A 25,222-nucleotide genomic window follows, 5' to 3' on the forward strand; every position below is an offset into this window, starting at 1 on the left:
TTCCAAATCCTTGCTGATTTTGTCTTGTCCTTTCTGTTCTTACTATTTTTGCTCAGAAGTATAAATTCCCTAAATTAATTAATGTACTTATTAATTTATTTTTTAGAGGTGAGGGAGGGGCAGAGGGAGAGAGAGACTCTTAAGCAGGCTCCATGCCCAATGTGGAGCCTAACATGGGGCTGGATCTCACAACCCTGAGATCATGACCTCAGCCAAAATCAAGAGTCAGATGTTTAACTGACTGAGCCACTCAGGCAGCCCAAGGGTAGGATGATAGACACTGTTAAAGGTGTGTCCACATTCTTTATAATCATAACATTTCTCACTGGAATGAATCTTTTCATGTTGAGCAAAATTTGAGCCACAACTAAAAGTTCCCCACATTCCTTATATTCATAAGATTTACTGCTATTGTGAATTCTTTAATTCAGAGTAGTAAAGGGATGTTTTCTACATGTTGATATTTTTTCTATAGATAATTTTCATTTGACAAAATATCTTCCTTCAGTTTGCTGTTGACCCTCAAACTCACTTTTGCTCTGCTATTCATTTCTCAAATAGACCTTTAAGACCAAGAGTTTTACTTTTTTCTCTTATCTCCCATTAGAATAAACTGATTTCGTAAGTGTTCCTTTATGGAGGTAACTTTTTGGTCTTATACCTGAAGAATAAGCCTGAAAGAAAACAAAAAAGCAAATAAAGATTATTTTCCAGTAGCCAGCAAAATGTACAATTTCTTTTTTTTTTAAGGTTTTAATTATTTGAGAGAGAGAGAATGAGAGATAGCACGAGAGGGAAGAGGGTCAGAGGGAGAAGCAGACTCCCCGCTGAGCAGGGCACCCAATGTGGGACTCAATTCCGGGACTCCAGGATCATGACCTGAGCTGAAGGCAGTCGCTTAACCAACTGAGCCACCCAGGCGCCCAAAATGTACAATTTCTATCTTAAAAATAGAAAACAAATTGAAAACAATTCTTAGCAGAAGTAAATGACTTAATGAACTTTACAATATAGCTGGGTAGCTTGAAATCAGAACAATATGAGCTTGGAGGACTATAAGAGATTACATAAGATTGTGGTGATCAGAAATTTAGGTGTGGCTCAGAATCATCTGGGGAACTTCTTACCAATCCTGCTATTTAGGTACCACCCCAGACCAAGTGAATCAAATCTACAGGAGTTATTGGGCATCTAAACTTTTAAAAACCTCACTAGATGATTCTGATATAAATCAAAGTTTAGGAATCCCCTTTAACAATTTTAATAAGTTTACTCTTAGAATAAAATCCAAACATGGTTCCATAGAACATGATATGGCTTTTGCTTACCTAAAGACCTTTTTTGAAGGAACTGTCCTCATTAGTGTCTTAAGATACTTGCTTCTGTTCAGATGCTAAATTATGCCTATAGTCTTTTCCATTTCATACAGCTTTTTAGAGGCTATAACATCTAAGAATCCTGTCTTGGGTTCAGAAAAAGGCTGACTTCTCTTCCTTTCATCTTAGGTTAAACATTTCTTACAAAGAAATACTTGCCCTTCTGGCTGTAAGTAGGTCCGTGTTCTTTATTCTCATTAATAGCATCATATTTCTTTCCTTCACTTCATAGTTTTCAAATGCATATTCATTACTTTGGGCTCTTTCCATAATTTGGCTACTGTTGATAATGCCAAAAACCAAAGAATCCAGTTAAAAAATGGGCAGAAGACAAAAACAGACATTTTTCCAAAGAAGACATACAGATGGCTAACAGACACATGAAAAGATGCTCATCACTCATCATTAGGGAAATGAAAATCAAAACTACAATGAGGTATCACCTCACAGGTTCACTCTTTATTGGTGAATTTAAAACATAAGAATGAGAATTTAAAGCACAGGAAGAGTAAAAACAAGTGGCCCTTATGGTCAGTTAATGAAATCAACCAAGATCTGTAAGACAAAGGAGCCTTGGGGAGAGGGGTGGCTGGCTGTTTATCTAGTCATATCCAAGATAGGTCTTTGAAGTGGATGTCTTGGCAATCAAAGCTTAAGTCAGGCCCTTGAATCACAAAAAAGAAAAACCAATTATCAGGGCTTACACTACATAAACTATGAACAACATGATATTGATAAAGACTTCACAGAAGAGATGGGATTAAAGAAAATTGATAGGATTACAGAATACTTAATTTAGGGTAGCCTCAGGATCATAGCAAATAAAGAAACTTGATAAACAGTAGAAAGATATCATACTGACTCAGAGAAACTCATACAGCTTCCTCTATTGACAGGCAGCAGTAGTAATTGAAAGCTAAGTCTAGAGCCAAGCTGTGTAAGTTCAAATCCTGCCTCTGCCATGTGTTGACTAGAAAACTATAGGTAAACTACTTAAATTCTCTGGGGCTTAGTTATACATTTGTCCAAATCCATAGAATACACAGCATCAAGAGTGAATTGTAATATAAACTATAAAATATACTTTAGGTGATTATGACATAGCAATGTAGGTTCATCAATCGTAAACAAATGTACCATTCTGATGGGGGATATTGATTATGGGAATCTATTCATGTGTGGGGACAGAGAATATAAGGGAAATTCTATACCTTCCTTAATTTTGCTGTGAACATAAATTTAAAAAAATACGGTCTTAGTTAAAAAATTAAAATAACCCACAAAAACCACCTTCATCTTGCATGCTATAAAAGAAAAAGACAGCTGAATTTGGTTTCAGGGCCATAATTTGCCCAACTCTGACATATATTCTTATTCTTAAATATCTTTATCTTTTCACTGTCTTTATTTTTTTTTAAGATTTTTATTTATTTGAGGGGGGGGGAGGGTCACAGAAGCAGACTCCCTGCTGAGCAGGGAGCCTGATGTGGGGCTCGATCCTGGATCCCGGGACTCTGGGATCATGACCCGAGCCAAAGGCAGACGCTTAACCAACTGAGCCACCCAGGTACCCCTCACTGTGTCTTTAGATCTAAAATGAGTCTCTTAAAGACAACATGTTTGGTTCATGGGTCATTGTGCCAATCTCCACCTTTTAATTGGTGATTTTAATCAACTTACATTTAATGTAATTACTGATAATAAAGAACTTATTTTTGCCATTTCTCTTTTCTATAATCTTAAATTTTTTGTCTTCTATATATAATTTCTTTTATGTCATAACTTTTTGTTCCTCCATTATTGCCTTCCTTTGTGATTGTTTCTAGGGTAGCATTTTGATTCCCTTCTCATTTGCTTTTCTATTTTTAGTTTTTCTCTTTATTACTTTCCCTGGGGATTAATATTACATCTTATAACATTGAAGTTTGAGTACTGACTTAGTTTCAATAGTGCACAAAACTGTTTCTTACAGATGCATTCCCATTTTGTCGTTATTGTCACGTTAACATCTTTATACATTGTGCCCATCAACAAAGATTTATAATTACTGTCTTATGCATTTGGCCTTACCATATATGAAAAAAAAGAGTAGTTCTAAGCCAAAATACAATAATACTGGCTTTTAAATTTACATATGTATTTACCTTTTCCAATGTTCTTTCCTTCTTCATATGGATTCAAATTACTATCTAGAGTCCTTTCATTTCAGCATGAAGGACTCCCTTTAGCATTTCTTGTACAGCAGGTCTACCTGTAACAAGTTCCCTGTTTTTTTTATTTTCTGTAAATGCCTTAATGTCTCCATTTTTGAAGGATAATTTCCCCATATATAAAGTTGCAGGCTGATAGGTTTTTTTCCCTTTAATTGTGGACTTAAAATATGTTATTACACTGTCTGTGGCCTCCATGATTTCTGAAGAGAAATTTGTTGTTAATATTATTAAGGATCTTTTGTACATGAGAGGTTTCTTTCTTGTTGCTGTCAGTGTTCTCTCTTTGTGTTAAATTATAGTGTGCATCTCTTTGAATTTATCCATCCTGAAGTCTGTTGAGCTTCTTGGATGTGTAAATTCATGTCTTGTATCAGATTTGAGAAATTTTGGGCCACTGTTTCTTCAGATATTCTTCCTGCACCTTTCTCCTTTCTTTCTGGGACTCCCATTATGTACTTACTAGTACTTTTGCTGGTGTCCCACATTTCTCAGTCTCTGTTCATTTTTCTTCATTCTTTTTCTGAGCTCTTCAGACTGGATAATCTTAATTAATTGGGTATATATCCAAAGGAAATGAAATCATTCTCTCAGAGATATATCTGCACACCCATGTTTGTTGTAGCATTATTCACAATAGCCAAGAGAAGGTAACCAACTTGTTTGTCTACCAATAAGTGGATAAAGAAAATGTTACCTATACAAGTATATAACATATGTATATGTTTATCATATGTATATATAACACATTTTCTGTATATATAGATAGAGATGCACATACTCTTATAGTGGAATGTTAGCCATAAAAAGGAAGGAAATCTTGCCATTTAAGACAACATGAATGATCTTTGAGGGCATTATTCTAAGTGAAATAAGTTAGAGAAAGACAAATACTGTATCATCTCACTTATTTGTGGAGTCTTAAAAAACTGAATTCATTGAAACAAAGAGTAGATTAGTGTTTGCCAGAGTCTAGGGCATTGGGAAAATGGGGAAGTGTTGTTAAAGGGTACAAACTTCCAGTTAGGGGGCTCCTGGGTGGCTCAGTCGTTAAGCGTCTGCCTTCAGCTTAGGTCATGATCCCAGGGTCCTGGGATCGAGCCCTGCATCAGGGTCCCTGCTCCACGGGAAGCCTGCTTCTCCCTCTCCCACTCCCCCTGCTTGTGTTCCCTCTCTCACTGTGTCTCTCTCTGTCAAATAAATAAAATCTTAAAAGAAAAAAACTTACAGTTAGAAGATGAATAAGCTCTGGATATCTTATATCCAGCTTGGTAACTATAGTTAACCATACTGTATTGTATACCTGAAAGTTGTTAAGAAAGTAAATCTTAAATGTTCTCTCACACATGCACACACATAAAGCACTAACTGTGAGGTAATGATGTGTTAACTACCCTTATGTGGTCATCATTTCACAATATTTACATATACCAAATCTTCACATTGTACACCATAAATTTACACAATGTTATATGTCAAACATATCTCAGTGAAGGTGAAGGAAAAAAAAAATCACTGAACCAGTTCTTTCCTAGAAGTCCATAAATGAAGGAAAATGGCACGGAGTTAAATGGTATTCTACATGACGTTAGCATTTGCTTCATTTTCTCACCTACAAGTGCCAACAAATTAAAGTTTACATTGTCATTGTTCCTAATCTACAGAAATCTGAGGGGGACTGACTCAGAATTACCACATCATAGTAACAGGTAAAATTTTCTGAGCTTTTAGTATGTGCCAGGGGCTGTTCTAAGGAATTTACACTATTAACTTATCTAACCCTCCTAATAATTTGATGAGGTAGGTAATCCTATTTTACAGTTAAGAAATAATGGCACAGACACCTTGGAAGATAGTTTTGTGGTTTCTTACAAAACTAAATATACTTTTACCATACAATCCAGTAATGGAAACTCCTTGGTACTTACCCAAAGTAGCTGAAAACTTATGCCCACATAAAAACCTGCACACGGATATTTATAGCAGCTTTATTCTTAATTGCCAAAACTCAGAAGCAACCCAGATGACCTTCAATAGGTGAATGGATAAACTGTGGTACCTCCTGACAACAGACTATTACTCAGCACTAAAAAGGAATGAGCTACTCAAAGACATGAAAGAAACTTAAGTTCATGTTACTAAGTGAAAGAAGCCAATCTGAAAAAGGGTACATATGTTCTGATTGTGACTATATGACATAGTGGAAAAGGCAAATCTATGGAGATAGTAAAAAAAAAAAAAAAAATCAGTGGTTGTGTGGGGTGAGAGGAGATGAACAGACAGAGCACAGACAATTTTTAGGGTAATGAGAATACTCTTACGACATTATAGTGATGGATATATATCATTATACATTTTTCCAAACCCAAAGAATGTACAACACTAAGGTACAACACTAAAGTAAACTATGGACTTTGGGTGATCGTGATATGTTAATGTAGGTCATCCTTGGTAAAAAAAAAAAAAGTGTTACCACTCTGGTGGGGGATGTTGGTAATGGGGTAAACTATGTATGTGTCAGGGTAAATGGGAAATCTCTGCGCCTTCCTCTCAATTTTGTTGTAAACCTAAAACTGTTCTTAAGAAAAAAAAACCCACAAAAGTCTTAAAAAAAAACTAAGGCAAGGAGAGGTTGAATGAACTACCTAAGCAGTTCACAACTTAGCAAGTGTTAGAGCCAGGATTTTAACCCAGGAATTGGATCCATATTCTTAAGTATTATACCACACTGCTCATACACCATACAATAATGTGGCCTGAAACAAAGTCATGCTGACAAACCAGAAATTAGACCTGGCTAGTGCCACAAAAATCCCCTTATGGATTTGTGGGTCGGGTGGCAGTAGGATCTCTGCCCTAGTTGAAACAAATTTCTCAGCTTGAACCATCAATTACATTCCTACTTTTTTTTTTTAATTTTATTTATTTGCCAGAGAGAGATGGAGAGTACAAGCAGGGGGAGTGGCAGGCAGAGGGAGAAGCAGGCTCCTTGCTAAGCAAGGAGCCCGATGTGGGACTCGATCCCAGGACCCTGAGATCATGACCGGAGCCCAAGGCAGACGCCCAACCTTCTGAGCCACCCAAGCGCCCCTACATTCCTACTCTTAAAAGCCTCCCAAAGCAAAGTCCTTGTCATTGACTGAAATATCTTGCTTTCTAACTCAAACCTATATAAGACTACCTGGTGTGTGATTCCAGGTAGGTACCTTCTCTTCTTTAACAAATCACCGCCTAAAATAATGGTCTAATTATCCTCCAGAGATGTATTTCTATACCATAAGAATGCTTGGTAAAAGAGAGCCAACAGGAAGAATTGAATGATTTGCAAAATGTAAATGATTAACCGGATGGGTAAGTGGGTGCACCGGGAAGTGGGCTTTACCCCCAGGACCTCTGACTTTCTCTTCGTAAGGAAGACTTAGATATAAATCAAGGGATACTCACCGGGGCAGAAGTTTCAGGAGGACACCAGATGTTTCTGTAAACTGAAAAATGAAACGCGTTTCCAGGAACAAAGAAGAAACACAAACGCACCTTGAGTCTGGTTTTAAATGTACAGCAGCCATTCTCCCCGTCTCGTGCCTTCTGTGCACAACGGCAGGCCTGACATAAAGGGACGCGTAAGACATCTGGCTCTTTTTGAAGTTTGGTCACAACCCAAACTCTACGACCATCCCCGCCCCTCGCTTCTTCATGCATCTGCAAAGAGAAGGCAGAAGACGATTAGAAAATCTGGATTCGCAGCTCTGGGTACGCTGTAGTTCTGACACCGTAGGTGGCCACCCCCTGAGGCCAACTATCGCCTCACTCTGTCCAGAACTATTCTATGGATCCTTCCAGCCCTAGCGGCCCTGGTCCAGTCCAAGTCCCGACTCTACGCCGGAGATCTTCATTCTGGGGCTCCACCTCCGACCTTCTGCTCTGGCCTTTTCTCCGTAGCCAGGCCCAGGACGCTGAGGCGTGTACTGAAGTGCGCGGGACCTCGGCATCGCATCCAGGAGTTAGGCCGCGCGCACAAGCCCTACCCCGAATCAAGTTCTAGCCGCTCCATCCAGCTCTGGGTCAGGCACTAACCGCCCCCGGAGCAGTCGGGTCCGCAGAATCCCTCCTGTCGCGCCCCGCTCACGGCTCTCCGAGAACGGCTCGGCCCGGGGCTCCGGGAAGTGCGCGTCTCGGGCCAAGCGCTCAGGCGCGCGGGTCAGACTGAGTCCCACGCCTCTTCTGAGCGCGGAGGGGGCGGTGGAACGCCAAGGCGAGCGGGAATCAGACCCGGGAGCGACTGTCGGGACTAATTAGGGCCCAGTACCCTATGGGAAACCTCGCCAAGGCCCTGAAAAGTCGAGAACTCCGCCTTACGTTCCACTGGTTATAGGCTCCGCGCCCCGCTGCCCCAGCGCTGTACCGCGGTTTGCGGAGAAATCTACACACAGTCAGTAGTCCGCAGGGGAGTGAGGCCGCTCGCTGTGCCTGTTCCACAGGCGGAGGAGGCTGTTAGGTTCGGAACCCGGCGGTAAAGCCCGTCTGGGGCTAGGATTCCGGAGCGGGCTTGTTTCTGTGCGTGCGGCTATTCCCGCGCGTATTTAGATGGATAACTTTGGTAACTCCGCAGAAAATGTACGATTATGCCCCACTTTGATGCCGGAATGTAGGAGCCTGTGCTTGGTTAGTGGAGTGCCCGAGATTGTGTGTATGCGTGAATGCGGCTGTGCCTCACCGTGCATTATTTCTGGGATGGTTCTGAGAGGCCAACGCCTCTGGTTATTGTTTTCCACGCCTGTGGCTCACCAATGCTGCTGTGTTTGTGGGTCGCACTGGATGTGTGGCATTTTGATAACCGCACGCTGGGTAAGTGTGCCATCAGGATTGTGACTCAGGCAATTAGATAAGTAAAATAATTTCAGGCATACATATTGGAAAGAAGGAAGCAAAATTATCATTACTTACAGGGGATAGCATCATAAGAATGTATACCTGGACCCATAACAAAATGTTGAAGTGAGGACTTCATAACATGCAGAGGAGTAAAAGCTGTACATATATTTATTTGTATATGTATTATATATATTTGTGTCTATATATGTGTAAATTATATTTTTTTCTCCTTTACGTGTATTTCACGATTTCTTCCTGCTCTTGGATATGAAGTCTTGGATGAGCCCAATAACTTCTGCAGTCACTCAGATTAAAAAAAAAAAGTCCTTTTAACTCTTTTTTGTTAAAAGATCAGTCCCATTTTAGTGGTAAGTAATTAAGACATCTGTTTAATAATCAAAACTTCAGACTTCATCTAAAGCAAGAACTCCCACCTGCTCTTTCCCTGACCCACCTTCAAATATGGCTATATCATAATTATCAGTTAAAGCAGTATTTGGTATTTATATACTGATTATGTAAATATTTTTGTGCTTTAGAGCCAAATACATTTTTTACACAAAGGTTCCTTTATCCTGGATTTAACTACCTTGTTTTTGTGCAGATGTACCTTGTGTGTGTTCCTATTACTACCCTTTTCTAAATGTCATTACCCCCCAAAAGTGTCAGACTCTCAGCAGTGATTTTTCCAAATGCTCAAACTTATTTGATACTGCCCCACCCCCACTCCCTTCCACAGCCATGATTTTTGTAACTCCAGTCAGGATTTCAGAGTTTCTGTACAGCTTCCCTTCTTGCTTTGCCTGAATTGAATTCCTGTTTCCTGAGTCTTGTTAATTTGGCATATTTCTCATTTTTGCTGACTGCCTTTCTCCAACAGCTTCCTTAAAATGCATGCCTTTGAGGTAAATGGTTTGGGTTTTTGTTTTGTTTTTTTACTGTTTGAAAATGCTTTTATTGTAATCTAACTTATTGCCTGGGGTGAGAATTCTCTACCTCAGAATTTGAAGACCTAACTTCATACTGTTATAGTAGCTAACATTGCTTTTATAAAGACTCTCCTCATCTGTTTTCTGTTTATGTGTTATCTGTGTTCCTAATCTTCCTGGAATGTTTAGGGTCAACTATATCATCAATGTACTAAAACTTCATAATTTCATTCCTTGGTGTGGATCTTTAAAATTTTTTTATGCTGCATATCAGGTGAGTATTTTTAATCTAGACACTCACATACTTCTGGGCAATTTTTTTTCTTTCCTTCCTCTCTCACTGAAATTTATTTATTTTTCTTTTCTTTTTATTTTTTTAAGATTTTATTTTTAAGCAATCTCTACACCCAACGTGGGGCTCAAACCCACAACTGCAAGATCAAGAGTCACACACTCCACTGACTGAGCCAGCCAGGCGCCCCTCACTGGAATTTATATTATTAGATGGAACTCCCATAGTGTAAGCTTCTATATGTTTTCCTCCTATCTTCTGTATCTTTTTATTCAACTCCAGAAATTTTGTTAACTTTATCTTCCAATTCTATTTAGTTTTTAATTACTCATCATATTTTTAATTTCCTAGAACTCTTTCTTGGTTTTAATCTTTTTCTTATTTTTTTTAAAGATATATTTATTTATTTGAGAGAAAGAGCACATGAATGTCCAGCAGACTCACAGCAGAGTGTGGAGCTTGACTCGGGGCTCAGTCCACAACCCTGAGATCTTGACCTGAGCCAAAACCAAGAGTTGGACACTTAACCAACTGAGCCACCCAGGCACCCCTTAATCTTTTTCTTCTACATAGTATCTTATTCTTCATGGATGCAGTATTTTCTCTGATATATATATAATTATATACATCTTGACATAATTATATATAGTATACATACTACGTTCATTATATTAAATTCATAATTATATGAATACTATTTTATATGTTTATATTATGCATAGGATGTATATTACATTCAAAAATTCAATTATTTATTTATATATTTATTTCTTTAAAGCTTTCTTGGTTCCATGTCTATCCTTGTCCTGTCTATTTTCTTGCTTTTTGTAATTATTTGGATTGTGTTCTGTGAATTCCTTGACCTGAACTAAAAATACAGTTCTATTTCATATTTTCACTTTATTTCATTTTGAGCCCATTTATTAACTTAAAATTCTATGCTCAAGTATATATATGAACATAAGTACAGTTGAATGAATAAAAATAACAAACTCCTGTAGACTTACCATTCAGTTTAAGAAAAAGAATATTATCGGGGTGCCTGGGTGGCTCAGTTGGTTTAGCATCGGACTCTGAGTTTCAGCTCTGCTCATGATCTCATGGGTTGTGAGACTGAGCCCCAAGTCAGGCTCTGGGCTCAGCAGGGAGTCTGCTTGAGAATTCACTCCCTCAACCTCTCTTCCCACCCATGTGCATGTGTACGTGCACACTCACTCTCCCTTTCTCTCTCAAATAAATCTTTAAAAGAAAAAGATAATTATCAGTTCCTCTGAAGCCTCCTATATGCTCCTCCCCAATCACATTCCTCTCCCTCTCCCACAAAACTAACCACCACCTGAATTTAGTCATTCCCCTGATTTTCTTTATTCAGCATATCTGTACATTTCATAAATAACATATTGTTTAGATTTGCATGTGTTTTGAAATTTAGTGAAATTACATTCTATGTATTTTGTCACTTTTTAAAAACTCAACCTTATGTTCTGGGGATGTATGTTCATTTTCTCACTGCTGGATGGTATTATATTGTGTATATATGTCGAATTTTGTTTGCATATACTACTTTTGATGGATATCTGATTTCTTTCCAAGTTTTTCCCTGGAAAATAGCATCTACAAATGGTGCTATTTTGAACATTTCTGTGGGCCTTTAAAAGTTAGTGTGTTTTAGAGATGCCTGCGTGGCTCAGTGGGTTAAGCATCCGACTCATGGTTTTGGCTCAGGTCATGATCTCAGCATGAAGCAAAAACTAACTGAACTGAAAGGAGAAATAGGCAAATCCATAATTATAGCTAGAGACTCCAACACCCCTCTCTCAACAATTGACAGAACAACTAGAAAAATAGCAGTACAGATACTGAAAAACTCAACACCATCAACCAAAAGGATGTAATTGACACTTAGAGAACACTACCCAAGAACAGCAGAACAAACATTCTTTTTAAGGGCTGTGGAACATGTACAAATATAGAACATATCGTGGGGGTGCCTGGGTGGCTCAGTCGTTAAACGTCTGCCTTTGGCTCAGGTCATGATCCCAGGGTCCTGGGATCGAGCCCCACATCGGGCTCCCTGCTTGGCAGGAAGCCTGCTTCTCCCTCTCCCACTCCTCCCTCTCTGGCTGTGTCTCTCTCTGTCAAATAAATAAATAAAATCTTAAAAAAAAAAAAAAAGAACATATCGTGGGCCATAAAACAAACCTCAACAAATTGAAAAGCACTAAAATCATATATAAGTTGCTCTAGTCAAACTAGAAATCAATAACAGATAACAGGAAAGTGAACAACATACTTCTAAATAATCCATAGGCCAACTTCCATAGGAAGTTTCAGAGAAAAATGCATTAATCTGAGTGAAAATTAAAATATGGCATATCAACAATTTGTTTGACATAGCTAAGGTACTGCTGAGAGAGAAATTTAAAGCATTAAATGCATACATGAGAAAAGAGGAAATGTCTCAAATTAATAGTCTAAGCTCCCACTCAGAAACCTAGAAAAGAAGAGGAAAATAACCCCAAACCAAGTAGAAAAAGGGAAATAGTAAAGACAAGTGGAAATCAAAGAAAACAAAAACAATAGAAAAAAATCAGTTAAAAAACTGGTTTGGTGAAAAGATGAATAAAATTTACAAATATTTAGGAAAAAAGGCACAAAATATAAACATCAGGAATGATATATCACTATAGATTCTGTAGACCTCAGAAGGATAATAAGGAATAATATGAACAATTTTACACATTTTAATTTTACAACTTAAGTAAAATAGACCATTTCTTGAAAAAGCATAAACTGCCAGCTTATACAATATGAAATACATCATTTGAATAGCCCTATAACTAATAAGGAAATTAAATTTGTAATTTAAAAACTCACACAAAAAATCTACAGGCCAGATGGTTTCACTGGAAATTTACTAACATTTGAAAAGAATCAGCACCAATTTTATATAATCTCTTCCAGAAAACAGAAGAGGGAACACTTCCTAATTCATTTTATGGAGGTAGTATTATCCTGATTCCAAAACCAGACAAAGACAGAGGGGGGAAAAAAAAGAAAGAAAAACTGCAAACTCCTATCCTTCATAAATACAGTGGCAAAAATATTTAACAAAATATTACCAAATAGAACTCAGCCATCCTCTATCTATCTATCTATCTATCTATCTATCTATCTATCTATCTATCTATCTATCTATCGTAATGTATAGAATATTACCAAATAGAATTCTGATACAGAAGAAGAATTATACAACATAACCAGGGGTGCAATGCTGGTTCAATATTGGAAAATCAATCAATGTAAACCATCATATAAAAAGTTTAAAGAAGGCCCTGGGGGCACCAGGATGGCTAAGTCAGTTAAGTGTCTGCCTTCAGCTCAGGTCATGATCTCTGGGTCCTTGGATCAAGCCCCACAGTGGGCTCCCTGCTCAGTGGGAGTCTGCTTCTCCCTCTCCCTCTGCCGTTTCCCCCTACTTGTGCTCTCTCTGTGTCTCTCTCAAATAAATAAATAAAATCTTAAAAAAAAAAAAGAAGGCCCTGAATGTCTAAAGCAATCTTGAACAACAATAACAACAACAAAACACTGGAGGTATCACAATTACAGATTTCAAGTTATATTACAAAGCTGTAGTATTCAAAATAGTATGGTACTGGCACAAAAATAGACACATTGATCAATAGAACAGAATAGAAAACCCAGAAATAAAACCATAACTCTATGGTCAATTAATCTTTGACAAAACAGGAAAGAATAAGCAGAAGAAAAATAGAATATCTTCATGTCCTTCTGGTAGGCAAAGTTTTTAAATAGAATGAGACATCAACGATAAGTAAAATATTAATTTTTTTAAAGATTTTATTTATTTATTTGAGAGAGAACGAGAGATAGCACGAGAGGGAAGAGGGTCAGAGGGAGAAGCCGACTCCCCGCCGAGCAGGGAGCCCGATGCGGGACTCGATCCCGGGACTCCAGGATCATGACCTGAGCTGAAGGCAGTCGCTTAACCAACTGAGCCACCCAGGCGCCCCCAACAATAAGTAAAATATTAATAAGTTGAACTTCATTTAAATTAAAAGCATCTGTTTTTCAAAAGACAGAGTGAAAAGGCAAGCCATAGCCTGGAAAAGATACCTACAGTACATATATCCTACAAAGACTTCATATCCTAGTATGTACAAATACCTATGAATAAATAGAAAAAAACCCCCACAAACTGATATTAATAAAATAGTGAAAAGTTAAACAGGCAGTTCAACAGAGATGTTATCCAAGTTACTGGCACATTAAAGGATGCTGAAGTGAGCATTCATCAAGGAACAGATTAAAATCACTCTGAGATACCACTACCCACCTACAAGTATTGTAAATTAAAAAGGCTGATAATACCAAGTACTTAAAAGGATATGGAACAACTGGAACTCTTTACATTACTGATACAAGTGTAAATTGACACAACTTTGGAAAATGATTTGTAGTATCTCCACAGATAACTATAAACCTACTTTATGAGCCACCTATTCCACTTTGGATTCCTAATAGAAATGAACGCTATGTCTACCAAAATATATAAGATTGATCATAGATTTATTTATAACAAAAAACTGGAAACCCACACAAATATCTATTAATATAGAATGAATAGATTGTAGCACGATTGAGAGTACTGCAGCCAGCAGACAAAATATGGCCCATCACCTGTTTTGGTATGGCCAATGACCTCAGAAAAGTTTTACATTTTTAAATGGTTGAAAAAAATAAAAATAAGAGTATTTTGCAATATGTAAAAATTATATGAAATTCAAATTCCAGTGTCCATAAATAAAGTTTTATTGGAATACAGCCACACTCGTTTACATATTGTCTATGGTTGCTTTCATGCTAGAATAGCAGGGTTGAGTAGGTGTGACAGAGAACATCTGGTGCACAAAACCTAAAATATTTACTAGCTGGCTAAAGAAATTTTTGCTACATTCAATAATATGTACTCATCTCAGAGTCTTAATGCTGACAAAAACATGCCAGACACATATCATTACACTGACTGCATTCAAATGAAGTTCAAGAACATACAAAAGTAATCCATGGTGTTAGAAGTCCAAATAATGGTCACTTCTGAGCAGAGTCAATGTTTACAAGGGAACATTCTGGCATCTTGGAAATAAATGTTCTCCATGTTGATCTGTGTGTGGTGATTGCCTGTGCATGCAAAAATCATGGAGATGTATATGTAATATTTATGGACTTCCTCTAAATTATTCCACTAAAAAAAAGATTAAGACTGAATTTGCATTTTTATCTCTCTTTTTTAAATAAAGATTTTATGTATTTATTTATTTGAGAGAGAGAGAGAGAGAGAGAGAAAGCACAAGCAGGGCAGAGGGAGTGGGAGAAGCAGACTCCCCGCTAGGCAGGGAGCCCCAAATGCGGCTGGATCCCAGGACCCTGAGATCATGACCAGAGCTGAAGTCAGACACTTAACCAATTGAGCCACCCAGGCACCCCCATCCCTCTTCATTTAACTATAAAACTCATTTTTTTCAAATTTTTTGCTAGATGAAATTAAGTTTCTCCCCCTCTAAATCTTGAAAGGAAATTGATGCTGCAGGCTGCTGTGTTCAATTTAGGTTGCCACATATAACTGCTTAAATTTAAATGTATTAAAATTAAACAAAATCACTAATTCATTCTTCAGTCAAACTAACCATATTTAAGAGTCTCAACAGCCATAAGTGGCTAGTGGCTACTCTTCTGGACAGTGCAGATACAGAACACGGAACCGAGTTTTGCAGAAAAGTCTATTGGACAGCAGTGCTCCAAAACGTTACACAAATGTGAAACTCATTTTACAGGTGAGGAAACAGAAGCTTAGAGATACCACTATTACACAGTGCTGCATACACTTCGTTTCCCACATTCACTGCTACAGGTGAGCTCTCAACGTATCATTCATTTAACAAGTCTAATTATGTAGGAATCTATTCAAAATTCATAACCATGCAAAGAAAAGGTTTCTTTGTTATAAGTTATGAAATAGTGGCAGACTGTCTGATCAATTCCAGACATCACCCGAATGGATCACATGCTTATCCACTAATATCCCTCTCACAGTTTCAGACACAATCGGACACACGGCACACTGCCCGCAGTCCTCGCTTCCCTTGCAGAGGACACTTGGATACAAACACGCGACCGCGAAGTAAGCGTCAAACCCCCGTTGCCTCTCGAGCAGAAACCTGGTAGTCACAACTACTGCGTCTGAGCCAGAGCTCCTGTCTGAGAAATCCGGACCCTACCTCCTGGCCTTCTGCAGCTTTCTCAGCCCTGGACTACATTTCTCTGAAGGCATCACTACAAGACCCAGCTTCTGGTAACCTCCTTGGGATTTTCTAGGGTCACTTGAGTAAAGGAAAGAGGTCGGCTCACACCTTAGTAGCGCGAGATCCCCCGCTGGAGCAAAGGAGACTCAAGGCGCGCCCGATTCCGGGCAGCACAATGTGGCTACGGCCTCTGCCTTCTGTTAGATCGAACTGGGATCACATTTTTTTACTACATTTCCCGGAGGCCAGCGCGTCCTTGCGCCATTTCGTGCGCTCATTCCGTTACGTCTTGATGCAAGGATCCAGTCTGCAGCGGCCAGGTGAGTGGACCGCCTCGTTGGGACCCGCACGCTGCATTTGGTTTGGAGCACCCAGAAAAAAAGTTCCCATGTGGTGCTGGGAATACCGGTATGCTGGCTGGGGCTCGGTGCTGACAGGAAGCGGGGCGACCCCGGCTCTGGACCACGTTTCTCCTAAGTCGTAGCGCTCCAGGTTAATTCCTTACGGAAGTCGGCCTTGCGGTTGCGGGATGCCTGTGCCCTTCTCGTCAGCAATATCGGCACCGTCACTTCGGTTCCGAGCAGGGGCGTGGCGCTATTAGTTTTGTTCCTCCGCGCCGGTGATAGTGGCATGCACTTGGCACCCCTTTCCCACTGGCAGACTCGGCACCCTGACTTTGGTTCCGGGAGGAGGGTATTAGGAATATGTTACCCGTTAACGCGCGGGATGTGTGTGTGTCCGCTTCTGTGGCGGCAAGATGGGCTCACCTGCCATCTTCTACTGCTTTTGGCGGCTGGGATCCTTCGCACCTGAGTACTTTACCCCCCGTGTGACAGGGACAGAGCCCGTTGAGAATCACGTGGTTCCAGCTGCTGTAATTCCTTCACTTTACTAAGCAGAGAACGTGCCTATTTTGAAGCTGCCCATATAACGAGGATTTACACCTGGAAGTGCCCTAAGAAGGGAGAAGACCAGCATAAAAGATGCCCCGTTCTACTTGCAGAGCGCGGTGGGGAAAACCAATCCCATTCTCTGTCTTGAAGTTGGTTCTGGGAGATGCTCCTAAATTGTTTTGTTGGCTCTGAAAAAGGCTTGATATCCTATGATTGTTTTCTCCGTTTTACTTTTAACAACAGAGCCATACAGGGAAGGAAAAAGAATCTTGCACGTCTAAAAAGCTTGCCTAAAATAAGTTGTCATTTTCTTTCTTCTCTCAAGTTTCCTACTTTTCAAGATGTTGCTACCTCCAGCAACAAACATCTTAAGGAGGAACCAGCCATTCAGTGACTGGTCGTTAGGCATCGCTATCCCCAGAAATGATGGCGCTGCAGGGATGAGCTAACTCCATTCTCCAACCACACTACACCTCTCCTTTTCAGCCAATGACAAATCAGCCCTTTCTGGCCTGATTTTTGATGAGAGAGAACAATACCCTCTGGAGGAAATTTGAAGATTTTTGTTTTAACTTTATTACGAAAATTTTCAAGCACAGAAGAAAATAATATGAACCCCAATGTGCTCAACACCCAGCTATAATTTAAAACATTTGCAAATATCCTTATATCTATCCTTCCTCCTTTTTTCTGTAGCATTTCAAGAATTCACATAATTTTATCCATATGTATGCATATATAACCAAAAAGAATATCATTTTTAGATAATCACCATGATGTTATCCCAACTTTAAAAACTAACGGTAATTCCATAATAGCATATATGCAGTACATATTGAGGTTTCTCCAGTTCTTTCAAAGATAGGTTTTTACGATTGATTTGTTCAGATCATGGTCCAGATAAGGTCTACACAGTGCATTCAGTTGCCAAGCCTCTTAAATTTCTTTATAACAGTTTCCCTTCTATTTTTTGCTTTTGTTGTATTTTAATTGGTATCACTGCTTTGTAAAAAACTAGGTTGTTTATAGATTATTCTACATTCTGCTTTTGGCTAATTGCTAGCTTGTGGTGTCATATAATTTGTTCCCCAGTGCCCCATATTTCTGTAAACAACTAGTTAGATCTAGGGGCTTGATCAAATTCAGATCATATTTTGCATAAACCACATTTTCGGGCAAAAATAATTCATAGTTGGTGCTGTGTACTTCCTATTCATCACGTCCTGAGGCTTTTAAAGTCTGGTGTCCCACTTCTGGTGATGCCTTATTGATCAGTGTTCAAGTGCTTTCCAGTTAATCCTTTTATAAGGTTCCCTTTCCTTTTTCACCTATTAATAGAAGAAGGTATAATATAATTCATGTTTTACCCTAAAATATACTTACAAAGATTTCAAAGCAACAATAGCACTGTTACAACTAACTATCAAGATACGGAATGTATTTAAATTTATTTTGGTTATCATATTTTCTATATTTAATGTTCATGTGTTATATTTGGTTATGTCCCTTTCATCTCTTAACCAAGTGTAAATGTTCTTCTCATAACATTGATTTTTTTAAAATTTTATTTTGATACATTACACTTACAGAAAAGTTGCCCCCCAAAATAATAGAATGAACTCTCCTATGCCCTTATAGATTTACGAATTATTAACATTTAGTTTTTTGTTTGCTCTTTCCTTCTACATATGTACTTTTTTTTCTGAACCATTTGGTAGTAATTTTCAGATACCATGTTTCTTTATCCATAAAAATCAGTGTCTTTTTCTAAGTACAAGGACTATCACTATAGTTCATTTATTAAAATCAGGAAATGTAACATAGATATAAGAATTATTTAATTCAGAATTCATAGAAAAATTTCACTAGTTGTCCCAGTACTGTCCTTTATAGCTTCTTTCTGCTGATCTGGGCTCCATTCCAGAATCATATCTAGGATCAAACATTTCATTCAGTTATTACATCTCTTTAGTCTTCTTTAATCTGAAACAATTCCTGGGCCTTTTTTGATCATTATCTTGACATTTTTGAAGAGTACAGGTCAGTTATTTTGCAGATTGTTCTTCAGTTTGCATGTCTTCAATGTTTCTTCCTGATCGGATTCAAGTTACGGATTTTTGGCAGTAAAGGTGCTTCAGTTCATTCCCCAGTAACTTCAGTTGGCTGCGTTTTTTACTGTCTACATTGATAGTACTTTCTGTAGGGAAGTTAGTCCAGGAGGACCTTTTTTTTTTTTTAAGATTTTATTTTATTTATTTGACAGAGACACAGCGAGAGAGGGAACACAAGCAGGGGGAGCGGGAGAGGAAGAAGCAGGCTTCCCGCTGAGCAGGGAGCACAATGCGGGGCTTGATCCCAGGACCCTGGGATCATGACCTGAGCCACCCAGGCGCCCCAAGTCCAGGAGGATCTTAATCATCATTGGAATTGGAAGTCTTCTCAATTTAGTTTCAATTTAGGTTTCTCTTAATATAAATGAGGTTGAACATTGGCTTCCTTTTTTATGAATTGTCTTTTTTAGTTTTGTCCTTTTTTAAAAAGATTTTATTTATTTCAGAGAGAGAGGAGAGAGCATGCCAACATGAGCAGGGGGAGAGGCAGAGGGAGAAACAGACTCCCCGCTGAGCAGGGAGCCCAATGCAGGGCTCGATCCCAGGACCCTGGGATCATGACCTGAGCTGAAGGCAGACGCTTAACCAACTAAGCCACCCAGGTGCCCCTGTTTTGTCCTTTTTAATAATGATTTTTAATCTTTATCTTGATTTTTAAAGTGAAGCTCTTTTGGTCTTAGGAAGAGTCACTCTTTTTTTTTTTTTTTAGGTTGCAGATAATCTCCCAATTTGTTATTTGTGTTTGTGTGCTTTTAGGCAATTTTTAAATATAGTAAAATGTATTCATTTGATTGTAAGAAATAGAAAATCTTTTCTCCTCTCAACCTAAAAGGAACTCAACCATTTTTTTCTTTTAGCATGCCTGTGGGCTGAATGTTTGACCCTCCCCAAAAAACTCATACTTTGAAATCCTAATGCCCAAAATCATAGTATTTGGAGGTGGAACCTTTGGGAGGTAATGAGATAATGAGAGTAAATTCCTCATGAATGTGTTTAGTGCCTTTATAAAAGAAGCCCAGTGAGGATACAGTAAGTCTGTGACCAAGAAGAGGGCCCTCATTTGGCCAAGCTGACTCCCTGATTTTGGACTTCCAGCCTCCAGAGCTGTGAGAAATAAATTTCTGTTGTTTATAAGCTGCCTGGTCTGTGGTATTTTGTTATAGCAGCCAAATGAACTAAGAGTGGCATTTTTATGATTTCAGTTTTTAATATTTAGATCTCTTATCCATTTGGAGTTAATCCTGGTATGTGGTATAAAATGTGGATCCAATTTTACTTTTTTCAATAACATTAAATAATCCATTTTTCCCTAGAGATCAAAGGTTCTACAATTCCATTAATCTGAATGTCTATTCAGGTGCCAGTAACCAGTATTTTAGTGATAGAGACTTTATAACATCTTTTAAATCTCTGTTCTCTTCTTTTTCTAGGCATTTTCTGGCTATTCTTGCTTTTTTAATTTTCTTGCTTAATGAATTTAAATTTGGGGGTGCCTGGGTGGCTCAGTCGTTAAGCGTCTGTCTTTGGCTCAGGTCATGATCCCCAGGGTCCTGGGATCGAGCCCCACGTTGGGCTCCCTGCTTGGCGGGAAGCCTGCTTCTCCCTCTCCTACTCTCCCTGCTTGTGTTCCTTCTCTCACTGTTTCTCTCTGTCAAATAAATAAATAAAATCTGTAAAAAAAATGAATTTAAATTTGTGTCTACCACCATACTCGTTAGTATTTTTATTGGGATCATATTTAACTTATATTTTAATTTATATATCAAATATCCTATCCATGTTCAGAGAATTAACCTCATTATAATATATTGGTTTAGCCCATGTATTCTCAATAAGGGTGATACTGCCTTCCAGGGGATGAAAATTGGTGTTGGGCAGGGGTGGAGTAAAGAAATCTTAGATACAGTAATGGTTTGTGACTCTCCAAAACTCAGTTTAGCCAATAAAATCTTATTCCTCATTATTTACTCTCTCATTGGCATTTCTTGGGTATCACGTGAACGGCACCAACACTGAGGTCACAGAAGATATATGTATGCAAGGTAAATGCTACCAAAAAAGATCAGTGCTCCTGTGGCAAATAGGTGGCTGTAAATGGAGACCTTTCTCTCAAATGATTGCTCAATCTTGAAGTTCTATCGTAAGAGGTGGCCTCGCATGGGCCCATTGGCAGCCATGTGGATGTTGTTTATGTATCATGCTTCTGTGTTTGACTTGGTATTTGAGGATTAAATAAAAAGAATGTTTTATTATTCTATAAAGTTATTCAACATGTCTCATAAGAGACAAATTTGGACTTAGCTAAGGAATGACTTTATCCAAAGGATCACTGCAGTGAGGGAAGGAAGACTTGTAATTGGGAGAGCATTCCAGCCATAAGACCTGCAGGCATTTAAAAGGTCAGGCAGAAAAGAATTTTCTTTTATAAGGAGGGTAAACAAGGCCAGAAAGAAGTGGATGTGGCAGCGTGGGATGAGTGGGTGGTCAGTGTGTAGATTGTGTTCTCTGCAGTCAGCTGGGGAGTGGCTTGAGTCATTGTTAAGAGGGTTGTTTGTATTCATATGCTGGCCCAGAATACAGGGTAGGCCAAAGTTCAAGGGCCTGGAAGAAGGAGAGAAGTCTGACTAAAGTTTGGTCAAGTGAAGTTATCAGGCATTTTGTCCAGATTAGTCAGTGGGGTCCAACAGCTCATCTAGTTATTTATGAGACAAAGAATGGCCATTTGGAGGCTCTGCCTGGCCTTGTATGTTAAAAACGGGGGGAGGGGTCATCTTCCAATCTTATCTAAGTTATATGGGGAAGGGAGATTGATTTCATTCAGCTGTTTCCTAGTCCATAAAGATTGAGGGGTTATCTCATTGGGCTATTTTTCAGGATCATAGATCTTGGGTAAAGTTTAACATTGTGAAACCCATCAATTACATCAAATGCTAAGAAGTTAAAATGTTGACAATACGGGAATGAAGATCAACTAGTTAAAAGTTTCTTCTATCTAGTAAAAGTTAAGTTCACTAAAAATAATTTTTAAGAAATTAATTTTTCAGTTTTACTTTTTTCTAGAAAAGAACGGTTTTGAATGATATGTTAAAAATTTGATTACATTGTTTATGTTATATACTTACATAAATGCATATACTATAGTATATCTGTCCTATTAAAATTTCATGGTAAAGGGGGACAGTTAGGGAAAAAAAGTGTCTAAAATGGCTCTTCACGGGCGCCTGGGTGGCTCCGTCGTTAAGCATCTGCCTTCAGCTCAGGTCATGATCTCAGGGTCCTGGGATCGAGCCCCTCATCGGGCTCCCTGCTCAGCGGGGAGTCTGCTTCTCCCTCTCCCACTCCCCCTGCTTGTGTTCCCTCTCTCGCCGTATCTCTCTCTGTCAAATAAATAAATAAAATCTTTAAAAATAAATAAATAAAATGGTTCTTCAGAGGGGCAATGATGGAAAAAGATGTTGAGAAATGCTGTTCTAACCATTTGTTTAAATCTATTTTTAGGTCTTTCAGGAGTATTTCAAGTTTTTCTTCTTGTAGGTTTTATACATTTCTTGTCAAACTTGGGCCTAGGTATTTCATCCTTTTTGTGGCTTTTCTTTATTATATTTTCTATGTGATTATTGTTTTATATATAAAGGTCATTTCTTTTCATGCCAATTTTATATCCTGCTAATTTACTAAGTTGTTTTTTTTTCTTTCATTGCACTCATGGGGTTTTTAGGCATGCTGTCATAGCTCATAGAGGGAGTTTGCCTATTCTTTTCTTATTCTTGTTGCTCTTGTTGATTTCTCTTGCCTTTTTATATTGACTAATATAGCTAATAAAATGATAAGTGATAGAGTAGTGGGTATTCTTGCCTTGTTTCTACTGGAAACCTGGAAATAGAGTGCTGCCACGAGAGGCAAATGAGCATTTATTAGGATAAAAAATTTTCAATTCAGGGAGTGCAGATTCAGATAGAAACCAAATAGTGTCCCACTTGTAGAGTGAAAACAAGGATTTTTTTTTTTTTAACATGAGTTAAGAGGAAAAAAAAAAGCTAAACTACTCTTGGTTATACACTGATTGACTACTGATTATTTCTTCAGAAAGTCCACAACCTTCAGTCTTATGATCAGATCTGTTCTCCTGCTGACATTTCAAGCAGTTGCCTGAAACAGTTGCTGTTTTGCCCAGTCTACAGGTTTTGACCCTGTTCAAATGGAGAGGCATAAGGCAGTTTCTCTGGAGTGGTCCATCTAGCTTCATTTTAAAATGGCTCCATTCATGTCAGTTTTCCCGACTATCATTAAAATAGTCATCAATTCCTATTTCTTGTGTTCTTATCAGGAATGGATGGTAAATTTTGTGAAATTTTTTTGGCATTTATGAAGATAGTATGATTTTCTTCCATACAACGATTAATATCATGGATTATATAAGTGGACATTCTAATATCAAACCATCTTTTTATTACAGAGAAAGTCCCACTTAGTTATGATTGTTTTTTAACATGCTGTTGGATTTTTGTTTGCTGGTATGTCAAATTTTGCAGTAGTATTTGTGATATAATAATATATTTGGTTTTTATCCCCAGTTCTTGGCACAGAGCTCCTAACACCCTTGGAATTTTCTGAGTGATAGAGGAGTGTCTTTCATTTTTCATAACAAGCCCCTGAACTTATGCTAATGAAGTGGCTAGGGTGGGCCCCTAGATAGTCTCAGAATGGGGTTGGGGTTACCAGAAGGACTAAGTGATTAGAGGATTGGAACTTTCCAACCCATCCACTGACCTCCAGGAAAAGGGTGGGTAACACCGGAGGTTAAGGGCCATACAAACTCCGGCACTAGGAGATTCGATGAGCTTCTGGGTTGGTGAACACATTGAGCTGTTGTGAAGTTGGCATTCCCAGAGAGGGCATGGAAAGCTCCAAGCATTCCCCCTGCCAATACCTTGTCCTGTGCATCTTTTCCATTTGGCTGTTCCAGAGTTGTATCCTCTATAATAAATTCATAAATGTAGGTAGAGTACCTTCCTGAGTTATGTGAGCCATCCTAACAAAGTATAAAACTTAGGAGGAGATTGTGGGAGCCCCCAGTTTATAGCTGGTTGGTCAGAAGTACTGATGGCCAGGGATTTCAGTTTGGCTTCTGGAGTTAGGAGCAGCCTTATGGGATTGACCCCTTAAGCTGTGAGAGCAAAGCATCTCACTTCATACTTGTATGTATGTGTTGGGGAGGGATACCTGGGGAAGCTGTGCTCCCCAGGGCTTCCTAGGTATGCCCCTATACTAAAGGTGTGAGATACCCTGGAAAACTAGCACCCTCTGAGGTCCCGTTAAGGATCATGGGGATTAAGGAAAACTCTGGCATGAATTCCTTCTGCCACAGCTGTATTCCATTGAATTTGAAGGAAGGCTAAGATTTTTCCAAACTCCCTCAAAGAGGTGAAATAAAGGTAGTTCCAAGGTGCTTATTTTGTGGGCCCTGAGGCAATCCTGACCTCATGGCTTCTTTTTCCCTCTCTAGCTCTGCCTTCTTTGGACTCTGCATATCTCCAGGAGAAGAACCCAGAAAACCGATCAGTCCTGACAGTTCTAAAAAACATGCCCCATGTGAGTTGCTATTTCATTTTTCCTCCTTCAAGCACAATCATTTGTTGTGTCATGTGAACACCAGATTTATTTATCCCCAAATTTTCTGCCTGCCTTAGTTGCCTAAGGGAACCGCTCCCCAATTTTTCCCATTCCAGTGACTGATCCTAGCAAAGAGCTCCATTCTCTAAATGCTTTTCCCTTCACCAGACAGTGTTTAGGTGTTTTTTCCAGCTCATTCTATATATTTTACATGCAAAGTCTTCTGCCAGGAGCCCTAAGGAAGCAGAAATGTCTACCCTTAAGAGCAGTATTAGTATAACGGTTTGGTGAGGTAGTTACAGGGGACCCATAACAAACTGATCTCTACAAACCTAGGTTTCCCACTTGGAAGTGACAGCATTTCTGCTGGCTGTTCCAGGTTTCAGTGAGTGAGGACATGTTCTGTGAGGCTTTTAAGGTTGGGTGGGGAACTAAAGTCTGAGAAGGAAGAGATCTTGCCTCTTGTATAGTTCCTGTTGATGCTGCAACAAATTATTACAAACTTAGTGACTTAAAACAACCCAAGTTTATTATCTATACTTCTGGAGGTCAAAGTCTGAAATTGGTTTTACAGGCTAAAATCAAGGTGTTGGTAGGTCTGTG

At 38.8% G+C, this 25,222-nt stretch overlaps 1 protein-coding gene and 1 long non-coding RNA gene across 2 annotated transcripts in view; one reads left to right on the plus strand and one right to left on the minus strand.

Annotated features, from left to right (window-relative positions):
* The window catches only part of LOC113935553 (zinc finger protein 850), a 123,237-nt gene that overhangs the window by 18,543 nt on the left and 79,472 nt on the right, over nt 1–25,222 (plus strand). Inside the window, 1 exon segment of the mRNA XM_027617636.2 lies at nt 24,513–24,598. Coding sequence (XP_027473437.2) covers nt 24,513–24,598 — 86 coding nt within the window.
* LOC113935669 lies at nt 1,791–16,213 on the minus strand. The gene is made up of 3 exons (XR_003524085.1): nt 16,111–16,213; nt 7,121–7,285; nt 1,791–2,040 (listed from the first exon to the last, which is right to left on the minus strand). It is a non-coding gene; the product is annotated as an uncharacterized LOC113935669 (long non-coding RNA).

The sequence above is a fragment of the Zalophus californianus genome, chromosome 17, assembly GCF_009762305.2.
Source record: "Zalophus californianus isolate mZalCal1 chromosome 17, mZalCal1.pri.v2, whole genome shotgun sequence".
NCBI lineage: Eukaryota > Metazoa > Chordata > Mammalia > Carnivora > Otariidae > Zalophus > Zalophus californianus.